The 17,449-nt window shown below is 44.6% G+C and overlaps 2 protein-coding genes across 2 annotated transcripts in view; both read left to right on the forward strand.

Moving 5' to 3' along the window:
• Positions 1-14,319, forward strand: part of LOC127535609 (zinc finger protein 521-like) — a 39,566-nt gene extending 25,247 nt beyond the window's left edge. The window contains exon 4 of the mRNA XM_051953964.1: positions 14,168-14,319. Within this exon, the coding sequence (XP_051809924.1) occupies positions 14,168-14,319 (152 nt within the window). The remainder of the gene's footprint in view (positions 1-14,167) is intronic.
• Positions 14,320-14,607: 288 nt separating this feature from the next.
• The window catches only part of LOC110956956 (zinc finger protein 521), a 49,525-nt gene continuing 46,683 nt past the window's right edge, over positions 14,608-17,449 (forward strand). The window contains 7 exon segments of the mRNA XM_051953946.1: positions 14,608-14,649; positions 14,652-15,147; positions 15,150-15,203; positions 15,206-15,388; positions 15,391-15,615; positions 15,618-15,968; positions 15,971-17,449. Coding sequence (XP_051809906.1) covers positions 14,608-14,649; positions 14,652-15,147; positions 15,150-15,203; positions 15,206-15,388; positions 15,391-15,615; positions 15,618-15,968; positions 15,971-17,449 — 2,830 coding nt within the window.

Below are 17,449 nucleotides of genomic sequence, written 5' to 3' on the forward strand. Positions count from 1 at the left end.
ATCCATCTGCTCAGCCATCAATCTCCCCCGTTTTCTATCCCTCTGTTCATTTACTCATCCATCCATTTATCCATCCTCGCCCGTGGCCAAAGGGCCATGTCTCTTTGTGGCCCTGATAATCTGGACCAATTTCCTCTGCAATTTATTTCTCAGCCAACCACCCACCTGGTCAAGCAGCATCAGGCTTCTCAAGGTAGAGCCACTCATCCCAGCAAGCCCCTTCCCACCAATCACATCCTGTTTTTTTTCCTCCTCGAGCCTCAGATCTTTTGTCTTTTGTGCTTTGAAGTTTCTATTCAGTACTGGAGTAATGGACTAACCTTTCCTCCTGCCTTCGCAATAGTCTGACACCATTCAGCATCCGTTGTGTACATCTAATGTCCCAACCCCTTTTTCTATCTTTGTGTACTATCATCTTCCGTTTCTATCCATAGCTCCCTGCTGCCTCCCTTCTCTTCTCTTCTCTTTCTTTCTCCCTCCCTCCATCCTGTCATGGCTCCTCAGTATTCTGCTGCTGTCTTGTGTGGAGTGATTTTGCCCAGACACGTCTGGCTCTGGGTAAAGTGCAGTCCCCAGAGAGTGTGCTCCGCAGCCCCCAGGTCGCCAGCACCATGAATACATTATGATCCCCATTTCCATCCTGTTGCCACGGCAGCACTTTTTGAGCCGCAGGGCGATTAAGACGTGTGCTGTCGATACCCTGATAGGAGCAGAAGTTGGATCTGGAAGCTGGCCTTTGATCAGATTTCATCCTCCTGCCTACTATTGGTGGCTTCGGTACAGGAAGACAAAGAGGAGGTCTTGTGGGTTTTTTATTGGTTTGACAAGCTCACCTGCTGTACATAAACATACCATGCATCCATCCTCGAGCTCTTTTTTTTCCCCACCTCTCTGCTTTATCTCAGTCTTTCCTGCCCGAAACCATTTCCCTCCCTTATTCTCATTTCCGTTGCTCCTCCCCATCACCGCAGTTCAGCTAAGGCAGCATTATACGCAGTCTCTCTCTGCTCTATGATATTCTGCTATCCTCACAAAGGAAGCAACTCCCTTACCTTTTATTGTTTCCTTTTTTTCTTTGGGGGATGATGTATAAAACATGGTGCCTCAGGTAGAGGATGTTGGGTAGGAAGCCATGTCCCCCTAAATGGCCAGCCGTGTGCATGCGCCTAACACTTCACTGAGCAATCTGTCAACATGTCAGCAACACATGTTTTGTAAAAAGCCTCTGGTGGGAGCCAGGGGAAAAAAGGCACTCCTGCCAGACCAGAGAGGAAATGCTTTTTTCTCCTCTATGCAGTGGATTTTCTATTGCTGGTGCTCAGTCCCACGGGCCCCCCACCACCACCCTCTCCTCCCCCACACATACACCCGTTGTCTGCACTTCAGAAATTTGAACTGGGGACCCTCGAGGGGGTTTACTGGGAGGGTGGGGGTAGGCTGCGAGGGAGGGGCTCCCTCTTTTTCAGAGCGTATGAAATTGTGAAGGTATATTGTGGCAGGTCCCCAAGCGGTCTTTTCTAATACCTGAGTTTCTGGCGAAGCTGGAAATTACCAGCGGCTCCCCCGAGGGACGGCTTTATCCACACCAGGAAGGGGAGCAGAACTCAGTGGGGAGGTTACTTAATGCATGGCTGAAATAAAAGAATTTCTGAGAGACAGAGGCTGAAAAGCTAGCTTTTTTTTCTTCTTCAACCCCCCCTCACTCCCATTCCCTCTCCCTCTCTCTTTTCCTCCCCAGTAGTATAGTTTACTACTCTCTGCCTTCTCTTGAAGGGTTCTAGTTTAATAAACTTTCAGAGGATCCTGCTGGTGCAGACAGCTAGACAAATACCCTTGTGTGTTCTCTTTTGTCGGAGATACAGCTTTTTGTTATGTTCTTGCAAATTTGATTTCTCCCTCTGTCTTTCGTTTTCTCTGCCGCCCTCTGTCTCTCTCCCTTTCTGCATTTGTCTTCATCTCCCTTGTCCTCCCCTTGCTTTCTGTCTCCCTCTTTGATTCTCACACACACATACACACATACGCGCGCACACACACACACACACACACACACAAAGTCAAACTCTGTCTCTTGTGGTTGAGTTTATTGTTTGGTCTGTCTCTTCGTTCTCCCCCTCTGTGCTCCCTTTTGTTTTCTGTATGTTTTGTTGTATTGTGCACAGAGGCTGAGATGCAGATAGAATGCAGACAGTTTGCCCTGGGTGAAGAGTGTTCACAAGCACCCTTGGTATCTATTTAACAAAACACATTCATCTATTTACACATGACCAAATGTAGAAAAACTCCACCCACTGGTAAAGCAAAGGTATTTTTCATCAAAGAGATTTAACACACCAAAATTTGGGGGCAATTCACTCTTATTTCTGTGTGGTTGCTGTCTCCTGACTGTATGCCAGGATGCCCTTTTCTTTGGTAATCAGTGCCTGTATTGGATATGTGTTGATCATTAACCTTGCCTTGTTCATAACCTTAACAAACAACATAGAAATCTCATCCATGTATGAAATGCCTCTCTCCCTGTTTTATACTCTCTCTGTCTTTCTCCCCTTCTACTGTTGGTAAATAATTCAACCTTTTCCCTGTAACAAGTGCTGGCCTTAATAGGGAGCAGTACCTGTAGTTGGGATAAACAAGGCAGCCAGCTTCACCAGTGAAACAGAGGGATTTGGGCTTCATGAGGGCAGAGGAATAAGTCGTTTCCTTCTGAAAGGCAGAGTAGACTGGCTGACATTAATTAAACCCTATAGGATAAAGGTTATCTGAGGCCTAGCAAAGCAGAGACCGTGCATGCGGGATGCTACATCTGCCGAATCCTAATCAAGACTTCTTATTAAAGCGACATGTGTGGGTTCAGACATGTATAATATGTGTGAGTTGTTTGTAGTATTATTCTTGTAAAATGTGTGTATCTCTGGGAGCTATTGGTGCAACAGAACAACAGCATCCAGTAGAGGAAAGATATTTCACCTTTTGTTTTCAATTGCAGATGCAAGCTGACAATCCAAACAAATAATTCTCCAAAAAATGTGAAGCGAGCAGTCCAACCAGCTACCACCTTGGCTGCAATATCGGCGTTCAGCACGTTCCTATAAATAGAGGCTGAAGAAATTTTCTGGAGAGTTACATGTTTGGAAGACTTCGTGTTGCCCACCATGCTCCACAGTGGGTGGTGTGCCGTCTCACCAAAGATCCTCCCATGGTGCACCTGTGACTTAAGTCACCTGACCCAAGCTTCAGTGTGGCACTCAGGTGCCAAGACTCATGTTTTACAAATTACCCAGGGGGCCTTGCAGCACCTCTGTGCACATATTTTCTCCCTGCTGTATGCATAGTGCGTGGGATTATATTCCCCAACTCCAAACCTCCCTCACACGATGAGCAGCCGCAGAGATAACAGTCACCTTACTAACCCAAGAATGCTAAAGAAAATACAAATTAAGGAGGGGAGAAAGCACTGCTCTGACCTGTTGGCATCTTCTGTTTGTGCTGGAAGAATGCTGGTTAAAGAAAAGACAAGCATCACGGCTGCTGTTACGAGGCAGGTAGGGCTTTATGCGTTATGTATGTCATCAACAGTAATCTCAGAGCAACTTGGGTTTTTTTGTCACTCTCTTACCTGACTCGTCAACTTATCTGCATGCCAAATTTAATTAAAGGTCACCTTATTGATAATATTCTCCTGATATTTAAAATAGCCAAGTAAGCCAGTGGATGAGTGACACAGGTTTTATTACCATATCACTGTATGCCATTTCTATATTAGCACCGTAACACCAGCTCTTCCACACTAATAGTAAAATAGTAATGTCCTCTCCTTTCATATACTGATAACGGCTGATGTCCTCTCATCTACAGCGGCCCCATGAAAAGTAATTAGCTGATATGGATGTTGCTGTCAGTGATAACTGATATTGGGGGACTATTACATTCACTCTCCTGAATGATGATCCTTGAAATGGGTCCATCGCAGTAAGCTGTACCTTCAGACAGATTGTTATATATAACAAGGAAAAGTCTTTATTAGACCAGGAGAGTTGTCTATTTGAAGATATAGAGAAAACACACAAAAAATGAAAAAAAAGATTTACATTGTCATTTTTAAAAATATCATAACACATAACTCACCTCTTGTGTTTGATTTATTTGATCAATGTTGCTTCTAATGCAAAAATCAAATGTAAAGTCATATGAAGCATTGGAGATCTTTCCTCGGGTTTTCTGCTGTTGACTGGCTGATATTTTATGGGGGTTTTGTTTGGCAGTCCTACCAAGTTCCTCTCCTGAGAGAGACATAAATAGCCTCCCAGGTGGTGGCATGTAACTAAGTAAATGGTTACTAAGCCAAGAAGTGCTGGGCCTATGTAAATCGGGAGAGAGGCATTTGTTGAGGTGTCGGGGTGAGAGGAGGCTATTCAGGGGTAAGGCGAACCTCGATAATCTCTTTTAGGCATTTTTCTACAGTGACCCTGAAAGTTTTCCGCTAAGTACGTCAGCATGAAAACTTTTAGCTAAACAATCCAGGGGGAAGTTTTTTTTTTAGCTGATAAATAGATAAACAGGAATAAATCAATGTGAAGTGATGGATGAATAAGTAAAATGCCCTGTAGTCATTTGTCTGGTTGTATTCAGGCCTCATATTAGATCCCTGTTCTGCAAATGAAGTTGAGGGTGAGGGCAGCGGAGAAACCGCTTCTTTCGGTGAGGTACGTTTGTTTGCGTGTGTTCGTGTGTGTGTGTGTGTATTTTTTTCCTTCACTTTTAATATTAAGATATGACGATGAGCTGCCTGGATACCAACAGAAAACAATAGAAGGGGGGAAAACAAAGCAAACCCTTAAATCTGTCTGCCATTTGCGCTCACATACTGTACACACATGTCATGAGTATTCTGGCACGGTTACTGGGCCAGGGAAGTGCTGGTCTGGGGCCTGGCCCATTCTCCAGAGACCCCCCCCCCCCCCCCCCCGCCTCCCCACCTCGCCTCCTCCCCCTCCACCCCCTTCCCCCTTCCTGTGCAGTCTGTGGACACAGTCTGAGGCGACAAGGTTGCACAACAGCTCTCAAAATCTGCACTTTACAAACGCAGATCATAAAAAACACAGTCTGGCATTCGGAATCTGTTTAAGAAGAAAAAATAATTAGAAGGACTGTGATAATTGTGTCAAGGGGGAAATAGATCAGACGAATTATGGGAAGAACCAGAAAATCTTGCCATGGCTTTGTTACTTTGCTGTTGGTTCATTTCGACATTGATCCACCCTTCCATCTGTCAGCCTTTTCCTGTGCTCCTTCGTCGACTCTCCGTTTCTTTCTCTCTCTTTCTTTCTCCCCTTTCTTGGATTTGAGAGTGAAGGAGCCTTCTGGCTTTAACGGAGAGGGGATGAAGATGTTTATTCATCTGGAGGGTATTAGAGCCATGATTAAGGAGGGGAGGGAGTAGTAAGGCTGATGCGACGTCTGCATTGCTCGTTCATGGGCCGCCTGCGGGATTCTGGCCAACACACCAGGAAAACAAGAAATGAAGAAGAGTGAAAAAACTTGTAGTGAAATTCGATTCTCTCGGGAAAGGACAGAAGTTTAAATTTTAGCTGTCTCGCTCACTCTCTCATTCTCACTCTCGCTGCCTGTCCTCACAGCTAAGCTAATTATTAATGAATGCAGTTTCTGTTGAACCTTGGAGAGGTGTCAGCACTGCAGTCACTGAGGGTTAAGAAATCTTGACATTTAAGACAGGGATGCATGAAAATACATCGTCTTGCTTGAGTTGATGCTTGTTTTTCTTCCCCTCCCGCTCTCCTCTCCACGATGCATGTTTTCTTCTCCCTCCTGGGCTGTCTCCAGTTGTTTTACCACTGACAAGCTGGACTGGTATTGAGGAGATATCAAATAAAGCCACAGTGTATTAATCAGGGGAACCAAAGGTCGTGGGTCAGGAGACAGGGTCAGGGTTTTCAGATAAATGCTAATGCTAAAGCTAACACACGAGTTCATTGCTAGGGTTGTTTGTCCATATGCATACGATTTTCTTCTTCCTTTGCAACGAGGAAAAAAAGGGGATGATGATATAAGACTTTTTATGGGCATTTGGCAAACTAACTGCCCTTTTTAAAAATATCCCCAGTGTAGTGAAACATAGATCCAAGTGTCTGAAGTTACGCTTAAAAAGTGAGATAATTCTTACTTGAAGTCCGGCCCAAGTTTTATGGGTCACTCTGAGGTAGCTTGATTAAAAAAAATTAGACCCTATTTTCTGAATTCACTCAGTGCTGTGCATGGTTTTAAGTAATGGATAGGGTCTCTTGAAACTTGCAGAGCAAACCCTATTTTAATGAAGCAACCATACCGTAACTCAGCATATTTCCGTATGCACAACAATTTTTTTTTCTTTTCCAAGCTGATCACATAAATCACATTTCTATGAGTAACTAAGAGTGGGGAAAAATAAAAGAGCATCCAAGTAAACTCTCGTGCGGTGAGAGAATGTAGTAGCAGCGTAGAGGAGCACAGTACTGCAGCATCTCTCACAGTGGCTGGCTGACTGGCTAGCTGACTGTCCACTGGGTCCTGCGCTTGGTCTGCCGCAGTGTTGAGGGAATAACACACACACATACACACACACACACACACACAGACACACATAGAGGCACCCCTGCCTTATTGAAGCCCAGCCCAGTCCAGTCCCGCCTGGCCCAGCACTCCCTTAGAGCCAGTGCAGTGATGCAGGCGGTGAAGGGCCATGCTGGGGGACAGATTGTCATCCTCCTTTCTCCCCCTGGGAGGCTCACTGTGGCTGCAGATCCAGCCAAGACCCGAGGAACAGCCTCCTTCCTGTTTGTCGCTGAAGTCTACCTGAAGTGGTCAACCGTCCTTCCTCTCCACACCAGCAGCCGCTCAGTTGTAGGCGAGATGACACCACAGCCGCCATCCCAATCCCACACACAAACGGCTCCAGCTACTAAACAGCTCTGATCATGTTGCTTTGCAGGACCTTTTGGTTTTACCCAAGAAAAGGCATTTTAACAGATCCCTTATTTTTGATGTAGAATTAAAAAAATATCCATAGAAGATTCAGTTTAATCAAATTTTTAATAAAGCTGAACAGAGAGCTTACCTATGCATTTAGTAGTGATTTATTTATGATTTTAAAACAATATCTCCAATGCCACAAAGCTGAAAAGAAAGGTATTTTTGGATCCCATGTGATTCATTTCCAATAATTCCTACACTTCAAATCAAGTAAAAATTAACTGAAACAATAAAACAGCAACATTAGCCATCAAGCCCACCCACTGTACTCTGAATAATAACCTGTTATGAACCCCAAATTCACCTTTTTTGAATAATGGTGTAATTAAATGCCTCCCCTTTCTTGTCCTCTCATTAATTTCTTCTCTTTTTTTCTCATTTGAAAAACAGACTTAATTTTCAAAGCATGAAAGTGAAGCACTCCTGACAATTTAATTTCTTGTTAACCCTTTGCCTGTTACTTTCTTCTGTGACAGAAAAAAAACACACAGCAAAAATACAAAGGAAGATGCCTGTAAAAATTCTTTAAGTGGATGTTTTTACCGTAGCCTTTCACTGAAATTATTGTGTTTTAATAAATAAAAGATGTTTATTAAATAGGACATATTTCAATTCATAACATCTTATAGGAATATTCTTTCCTGTGTGTCATTAATGTGACGTGTGTGCGTGTGTTGTGAGTCTGGCCTGAGTGACCTGATAGTATGCAGTTGTTGTGGAGGATGAGAAATGTGTTACCCAGCAGTTAGTCATCTCTGGCATGCTTTTAGACTTCAAACACTGCGGTTATGGATTGTTACACGATGCTAATTTTCTCAGGAAACACAATGAGTCAGATCCTGCTCATAGCACCAATATCCTCCTTCATTTTAAGAAGCGTTATTAGAAACATTAGTATTGATTATCATCACTGGTATTGATTTCAGTGCGCCTGTTCTGGTGGAAGGACATCACTTGTTATAGGGGCACATCTTGGCAATAAGTAATGAAATTCCACTTTTCACGGTGTCTCACTATCAGAGAAAGAAAAAGCCTAGTAAAGGATGACTGGCCGCCCTACTTTTCTTCCTCTGGCCTTCCATTTGTCTAACTTTCCTGGGATGCCACTGGGGCACTGTGATTTCTGGGACAGTGACCAAGTGCTCCTGTCTGAGCTGGGGGACGTGGGTAATGTGGACAAAGTAGTTGACAGTTTGCCGCTTCCCCATGGTTGAGAGACAGAGCCATGAGGGCCAGAATAATGGACACCCAGACCACAGAGTCAGGACAGCGCTTGATGTTCCAGCTCTTTGTGTCAGGCCCTGCGTGAAAAAATCCCCATTGCCTGCAGTTTGGGTGTGTGTGTGCACGATTCTCCTTCAAGCTTGTGTGTGCGGATTTGTGTTGTGTTGCGCATGTACATGATGTTAGGCCAGGGTAACTTGCTGCTACGGCACTGATGAAACCGCGGGAAGTGAATCCTTATTTCATCTAATGTTTTTCTACCTTGTCCAGTAAAAGACAGCATCCTTGTTCGCTGATCCTCCAGTCGCCTCGCACAACCCCTCCTTCTCATCCTGTAGCATAGTGGATTTGATTGATCTGTAGCAAGGGGGGAGAGGGACCTGACATTTCTCAGTGATGTGTAAAAACATATTGTGTTTGCTAAGAAAAAAAAAAGGGAGGAAAAGAGAGAGACAGAGCGAGTGTACGCACAACACCCACACACACATAGACAATACAATATCTGAGGTTTGAAATGTTATGGTAAATAGCAGCTCCTTCAACTACTTCTACTTGTGCTTATTTGTGTGCTAATCAGCTGCATGGTGCAAAAAGCCACATCTAACCACCTGGCACTTTTGTTGACGGCTACTGGGAATTATCAGTGTTTCATTTTGACTGGATTTGATGTCTTAAAACAGGGATGTAGCAGGACTACTGTGAGTAAAGCCCAGCACTGGGCCTCTTCCAATAGCTCTGTCCTCTGAGCGCTCGGTCCTGAATCAACTGAGTGATTTGTTCATCTGACTGGAATTAGTTCCACAAAAAAATAAAAAAAATAGAACCCTGTCCCTTCCCCCTCCCCCTGTCCCTCTGTCAGAGAGAACAGAGTCTTAGCTAATGTAAAAAAAATATCTTTCACCACCTCCTCTATTAGATCTTAAGTGATTGTGTCACAAACAGGTCCGTACATGATAATGTGTTGTTCAGACACACACTGCTATTTGGGCATCAGAACGGGAAAAGTGTTGAGATGACACATGCATTGTCTCATGGGAAAGGCTCACTACTTTTCCCAGTAACTGTAAAAAGATCCCCTCTCTGAATATGAAGTGGGGTCATGGTGTTACATCAGACAAGTTGTCAGCTTTTTGTTTATTCAATGAATCCCCAATCCCCAATGTGCCACAAATACACTCGCACAAACACATCTCTTATGACAACCACTACGTACAGATCTCTGGTACAACACACAGGAAGATAAGGTTTGGCGGCTGAAAGCATGGCCATGCTTTGCTTCACTAGAATGGCTTTTGAACAAAGTCTAGCTTGCTATAGAAGTGGCAGATGAGTGATAGCAAAAAACACTTTTCTGATAAGATAAGGTCCTGGACCTGGATAAGACTTTGGCTTCCTAAATAGAAGAGATGTACTCTGTTGCTGTCAGGCTGTGATAAGCCATCATGAACTGCTTCCAGCACCTCAGACGCGAAGGTCCGGGCACCAGCAGTGAGTTATTCCCAAACCACGGTCCCTGAAAGGTTTCAGGAGGGTGTATTACTAGATAAAAACAATAGAATCACTATTCAAGCATTTTGTCAAGCTCTGTTTAACACTGAGCTTTGGGAAAAGCCTGTTAACAAATGTCAAATTCTCTGCTAAAAAAAATAACTAAGTTATGCAAGTAAAGCTTTATTTTTTCTTCTGTATTGATTTGTTGTGCTCTTCAAAATATACGATACAAAGAGCCTCACAATACCGAAGAGGCTAGGTCAGCTAAAATAAAAACTTTACAGAACATATTTTGCATCTTTAGATATTTTTTTTTTTGAGGAAATTAACTTCATTGCACATTTTTGAAGGTATTTTATAGTGTTACTGATGGTCATAGAAAGAAATTTCAGAGAATTTTAAAACAGTAACAGAGGTGTTTTCTGGGTCTGAGAGCAACACAACATCTTTGCAAAGCACTGTGCATATAGATTTTTGTATCTTGGGAAAAGGCCATTTCTGTTTGAAGCATTTCTTAAAGTATTTACACCACCAAATGTTAAATCAGGCATCCAAGCTCCAGTGCCAGCACATTTAACATGACAATTAATTTGAGCTTTTTTTTCTTTTTTGGCACAAAAACACAATGGGCATTAAGACATTCTATAATTCCATTATCAAAGAAATTGTTCTACTAATCAAACATTTTTGGTGTACACTTCTGCTGTCTAGTCTCTACTGGAAGGCGACTTTATTGGACTTGAATATGAATAACTTTCTACAAATGTTTTATTTATTATACCACTGCTGAGCACAGCAGCCATTAATATATTTGAGGTATTGGCAATCTGAAAACCCTTCTTCCGTTGCTTTCTTTCTGATCTTGCGCTGGAATCATACGATGACAGAGTGGTGTTTGTCTGCAAAGAAATCACTTGCAATAATTCTTTTTAAAATGCATGTATCGGTCGACTTTTTAAAAACAGACAAAATATTTGTCACCATTTGATTGTAGCCGAACAAGAGACAGTGTTATCATGGAAACGAAAGACTTGCATGCTACTTTTAAAATGCATTAATTGCACAAATAAAAAAACCTTCATCAGGGGTGTTGAAAGCTGCGGTAAACTTACCTGTTTCCAACATTAAGGATCTTATTTGAAAAGGAGTATTTACTCTGTGAAGGGCTGCTATAAATGAACATAGAGGAAGTAGTGCACAAAGAGTAGCTCAGACTGGCTTAGAGGAAACTGGAGACCTGCGTGTGAATGGGGAATTTTTAGTGGTTAGTGGTTCTGCAGTGCAAGAAAAAGAAATGTAATTTGTATAGAACTGCAAGTGCCTTCATTAACCTTACACATTCCATGAAGTTGACAGACAAAACTTTATTTATTTTTTATTTTTAAAAAAGTTCTCATGCACTGTAGCTTAGGGATTCAATTTTTATCTTTCTAGTAAATATAGCTGTGGCACATTTTATGCCATCCCCTATAGGGGCACTCCAAATGAGGTTGTTTTGTTCCATATAGGAGACATTTAAAAAAGAAAGAGGGAGGGGGTAGGGACAGAACTCCCAGAGAGGGACAGGCCTTAAGATGGAGGTCTTCCTCCCAGGACGTGACAGGCTGTTGGCTGGAGGATGCTCAGGAAGGCCTTGGCAGACCAACAAAGACAGCCCTTCAGCTGCAGGGTGTAGTTTTTCAGGCCCCAGCATCCCCTTTGGCAGCAACACAGAGAGTGCTGGCGTGCACAGGCCCCCGGCCCGAGAGACAGGGAAGTAAGGCCCGTTCTTTTATTTACTCAGGCTGCTGCTGAGGCCTGGGCATTTCTTGTCTGGGTGAAGGAGGAAAAAAACAAGTCTCTCTCTCTCTTTCCTCTTGAGGTCTCCCGAGGAAGATTGCTCTTTCATCTACAGTTGTTCACACACTTGTTTCGGCCATTGCGCTTGTATCTGTGCATTCAATGTGTACAAGCTATGTGTGTGCATGAGCTGTATATGTTTGTTAATGTGAGCGAGTGTGCAGTGTGTGCTCTCTTGTGTGTGTTTCAAAGTCCGTGTGAGTGTGTCGGGAGGTGGGGGAAAGAGACACCAACTGTACAATTGTATCTGAAATGTACAATTTCAACTCACCATTAAACAGATCTGTCTCTTTTTTTTAATGAGACATTTTTAAAGCCATCACAGTAAGTGAAATAACTTCACTACTGCGTGTTTTGCAGAGGCAGGAACTCTGGGCTTTTGGTACGGCACACATACAACATTTGTCGACTATGTAGTACAACAGGTACAAATGTGAGATAAATGCGTTAGAATGTCACATTGCAATATTAGTATTATTTCATTTTAACTTCTGCAATATTTCACAATCCTAAAATTTGCATAGCTATTTACCCATCTAAACAATCTCTTCTGCTAATTTAACTCGAGCAATGTTCGCGATTCCCACATGTCCCCTACAGATATGACTTTATGTATGTGTGTTATTAGAGCAAGGCATGAAATAAATAATATACATAAAGTAAACAAACAACAAATGCGGAATGTGGTTGTCCTGACAGCTTAGTGATATCTCAAGGCAAAGACATCCTCATTTAAGACAATAGAATTTCATTTAGCCTTGTATACAGGCCCATTTATTTGTTTGTTTTATACTATTGTCTCGAAGCCAATATGTTTGACTGTAAGGCATTGGCTGGGGTCATTCTTCTTGCACTGTCTTCTTCTCCTATACCCTGAGAGGCAGTATGAGATAGGGCAGATCCGCCCCCTCTGTGGAGGAGGGCATAGCACTGAGTCACCCATCCTCCCTCAAACCAGAGAGAGAGGGAGAGAGAGAGAGAGAGAGAAAACACTGAGACATGTATAAGAGATAAAGCAAGTAAATCAGGCAAGGTTTGTTCCTTGAGTGAGATGTGTGTGCAGAGTGGGCGCCTTGCCAGGGGTGGGAGGTTTCCGGGAGGGCCACGGTGTGGAGGTGGGCTCTCAATGTGCCGCTTTCAGCAGTTTGGAGGGGCAAGGGAATGGCCTCCGACCCCATCTGTTTCCTGAAGATAGGCCCTGATGGGGGTAAGTGCTCAAAGAGGGCATGATATCCTGACAAAGGGCAGATCTTCCCAGCAAAAACAACAGAAAGGGGGAGAGAGAGAGAGAGACTTAGATTTGTCAGCTGAAGGAGAGTACAGAGGTTGGATCCTGGAAAGAGCTTGTGCTTTTCCTTCGTCCCTCTCATAAATCTTTGCAGTTTCCTCTTGTTTTTCCCATTCTAAGTTATGGCCTTTTGACACATTTTTTTTCTGAAAAGGGTTGGGATTTACGTTGTTTTATTTAGGGTAAGGAAGTTCACACCACTTAGAATTCAGCAGCGGGAAAAGTGGTCTGTAACCTTTTGAACCTGTGGAAAGTGGTGCTCTGTGTTTTCCATTCATATCGCTGTACGGTGAACCAGTGGATTTGGAATGTCGGCGAAGAAGCGATTTGAATAGGGTCACATTAAAGTAATTGTACAAAGAATGGGGCCTGCATTATCAGTTGACTGCTGTTCCCTGGTCATTCTCTGCACCTGCTTGTCCTTGAGTGAGATAGTTAACCACTCGGTTGTCTTTCCTTATCCGTTTTCCTGTCCCCTCCCAGCCCCCCTGCCCCTGTATCAGCACATGGCACATTCATCCATCCAGGATCAGTTGCCTCACAGCTTAGCACAGACCACACAGACAAATATGGTAATAATGCATATTCTATAATCTGATATCTATTGACTGATGTTCCGAAGGACCCATGTTTCATGAAACTCATCCGTTTTGCAGCCGAGGTTCCCCAAAGGCTATGCATAGCTGCGGTCTAAATTGCACATTTAATCTTCGCTATCTTTCTTGAAAACTGTTTTTTCGCCTGTTTTCTCTTGTCTTAAGGTCATTTCAAGGGCTCTTGTTTTTCAAAAATATTCTAGTAATGTGTTCAGGAATAATAGAAATGTTCTAATTACCCTCATGCCAGGGCCTACATCCTAAAGTAACCCATTGTCTTGTGTTGGCTTTAAATGTCAGAGAGATTGTGTTTTGAGTCACAGTGGGCTAAGCCATTACATGGCCACATACAAGGCTAATTGTAGTAAAGTATTTCCACTTATTCTCTTCTCTAATTATACTTTAAATTGGCATATTTAAATGTAACTTTTAGATAACACCTAAGGAGAGGTATTGTTTCTGCTGAAGAAAAAATGGTCTACAGTGCAAAGAATTCTAAATTCATACACCACAACCTTTAATTACTATGACAAATAACACCGCGGTGGCCCACCTTTTCTGTTCAAAAGAGTGAGACAATGAGTTGCTAATACAGTCTTAAAAACACCTCTCTAACTCACTTTCTCTTTCTCTTCTCTCTCCAATCTTTTTCTCTCTGACTTGCCCTCTTTTCTCTGTCTTCCGCTCTTTCTGTTTTCTTTTCTAGACGGTGCTGATCTCGAGGATGACCCATCCTGTTCTTGGCCAGCATCATCTCCCTCCAGTAAGGATCAGACTTCTCCAGGACACTGCGAGGACTATGATTTTGGCGAGGACGAAGGGGGGTCCTGGCCTGCCATACCCGTGCCAGTTCTGTGACAAGTCCTTCAGTCGCTTAAGCTTCCTCAAGCGTCACGAGCAGAGCCACGGCGATAAGCTCCCTTTCAGCTGCACCTTTGCAGCCGCCTGTTTAAACACAAGCGCAGCCGAGATCGACACGTGAAGCTACACACTGGTGATAAGAAGTACCACTGTGGAGAGTGTGACTCTGCCCTTCTCCCGCAGTGATCACCTCAAAATCCACATGAAAACTCACGCCTCCAACAAACCCATAAGTGCCCTGTGTGCCGCCGAGGTTTCCTTTCCTCCAGCTCTCTCCACGGCCACATGCAAGTACACGAAAGGGGCAAAGATGGCAGCAGCTCAGCCTCTCCAGAGCTGATGAATGGAAGCTGAAAGAAACCCGTAAATGCAGCCGTTGTGAGGAAGGCTTTGATGTTCCGGAAGAGCTCCAGAGGCACATCGCAGAGTGCCACCCCGAGTGCTCCCCATCAGAGGATGGAGGTCTGGGTGCCACCCTGCAGTGCATCTACTGCCATGAGCCCTTCAGTGACGAGGGCACTTTGCTGACCCACATTGACCAGGCCCACAGCAGAGATAGGAAGGGCCACACGTGTGCTATCTGCTCTGAACACTTTTTGTCTGTTGAGGACCTCTATGCTCATATGGACATCCACCAGCTCCCCGAATCCAGTAACCATAGTAACAGCCCTTCTTTGCTGACTGTGGGCTACACTTCTGTCTCTAGCACCACTCCTGACTCCAACCTCTCTGTCGACAGCTCCACAATGGTGGAGACAGCACCTCCTGTGCCCAAGACAAGGGGCAGGAGAAAGAGGGCTGCTCAGAACGCAACAGACATAGGAGACGTTCCTCTAAACAGGCTAAAGTCTCCTACAGTTGCATTTACTGCAACAAACAAGTATCTCCAGCTTGGCTGTGCTTCAGATTCACCTACGAACCATGCATCTGGACAAACCAGAGCAGGCTCATACTTGCCAGTTTTGTTTAGAAGTTTTGCCCTCTTTGCTAAATTTGAATGAACATCTTAAGCAGGTCCACAACGCTGAAGATCATGCTGCCCTTTTAGCCAGCTTACCTGATGCCCTCTTCAGTGTAACTTCTGCCCTGAGGTATTGAGTGACCTAAATGCCCTCCAGGAACACATCCGCTGCTCCCATGGCTTTCCCAGCCCAGTGGCAAAGGAGAGCAATGCCTTCTTCTGCCCCCAGTGCTTTATGGGGTTCTTGACAGAGGCTACATTGGAAGAGCATGTTCGTCAGACACACTGTGATGGGGGCAGCTTGCGCTTCGACTCTCCCTTGGCTGTAACTCCAAGGAGCCTATAGTAGAGGTGTACTCCTGTTCGTATTGCACCAATTCTCCCATATTCAACAGTGTTCTGAAGCTCAACAAACACATCAAGGAGAATCACAAGAACATTCCACTGGCCCTGAACTACATCAACAATGGAAAGAAATCGCTGCGTACTCTCAGCCCCTCCTCACCAATATCTGTGGAACAAACTGCCATGTTGAAACAAGGCAGCTCAGCTTCACGCACTACCAGTGAGTTCATATGTAACCAGTGTGGAGCCAAGTATACGAGTTTAGACCTTTTCCAGACTCACCTCAAAACTCATCTGGATGGTCTGCAGCCTCAGCTGACATGTCCACAGTGCAACAAAGAGTTCCCAACCAAGAATCTCTCCTGAAGCATGTGACAATTCACTTCACTATTACCTCCACGTATTACATATGTGAGAGCTGTGACAAGCAGTTCACGTCAGTGGATGACCTGCAGAAACACCTACTCGACATGCATACTTTTGTGTTCTTTCGCTGCACTCTGTGCCAGGAGGTGTTTGACTCAAAAGTATCTACCCAGCTCCACCTGGCTGTAAAACACAGCAATGAGAAGAAGGTGTATCGCTGCACTTCCTGCAACTGGGACTTTAGACATGAGACTGACCTACAGCTACACGTCAAACACAGCCATCTGGAGAACCAGGGTCGTGCCCACCGCTGCATTTTTTGTGGGGAGTCATTTGGCACAGAAGTGGAGCTGCAGTGCCATATCACAACCCACAGCAAGAAGTATAACTGTCGCTTCTGCAGTAAGGCCTTCCATGCCATTGTCCTTCTGGAGAAGCATTTGAGGGAGAAGCACTGTGTGTTTGAGGGAAAAACACAAAACTGCGGTGCTAATGGCTCTACTGTGAGTGGTGGGGATGGCCAGCCTAAAGAAGACGCTGAGCTCCAAGGTCTCCTAACTAACAGCCATGGCCCAGGGGCAGCAGGAGGATCAGTGGTGGAGTCTCAGAACAGCCATGATGGAAGTGAGGAAGAGGTGGACACTGCAGAACCCATGTATGGGTGTGACATCTGTGGGGCGTCTTACACCATGGAGTCCCTCCTCACCAACCATCAGTTGAGAGATCACAATATACGCCCTGGTGAGAGTGCCATGGTAAAAAGGAAAGCTGAAATGATCAAGGGCAACCACAAGTGCAATGTCTGCTCTCGTACCTTCTTCTCTGAAGCTGGGCTGAGGGAACATATGCAGACCCACCTTGGGCCTGTCAAACACTACATGTGTCCCATCTGTGGGGAACGCTTCCCTTCCTTGCTCACCCTGACTGAGCACAAGGTCACCCATAGCAAGAGTCTGGACACAGGCAGCTGCCGCATTTGTAAGATGCCACTTCATAGTGAGGAGGACTTCCTGGAGCACTGCCAGATGCACCCTGACCTGAGGAACTCCCTGACAGGTTTTCGCTGTGTGGTGTGCATGCAGACAGTCACCTCCACATTGGAGCTCAAGATCCATGGTACTTTCCACATGCAAAAGACAGGCACTATGTCCGCCAACCAACCCATGGGCCGCAGCAATGCCATCTCTCATAACCAGCAGCAACACCACCTCCAAAAACTCTTCAAGTGTGCCTCTTGCCTGAAAGATTTTCGGTCCAAGCAAGACCTAGTGAAGCTGGACATCAACGGACTGCCTTACGGACTGTGTGCATCCTGCGTGACAGCTGCTGGGTCCAAGAGCTCCAGCCCAACGGTGAATGGAGGAAGGCAACAGCAGCCGCATGGAGGAGCCACCACTCCTGCAACAACTACAGCTGCCTGGATCCAGGGTGACAGTCTCAGTCCTGGAGATGGGA

This window comes from Acanthochromis polyacanthus, chromosome 9 (assembly GCF_021347895.1).
Source record: "Acanthochromis polyacanthus isolate Apoly-LR-REF ecotype Palm Island chromosome 9, KAUST_Apoly_ChrSc, whole genome shotgun sequence".
In the NCBI taxonomy this organism is placed as follows: domain Eukaryota; kingdom Metazoa; phylum Chordata; class Actinopteri; family Pomacentridae; genus Acanthochromis; species Acanthochromis polyacanthus.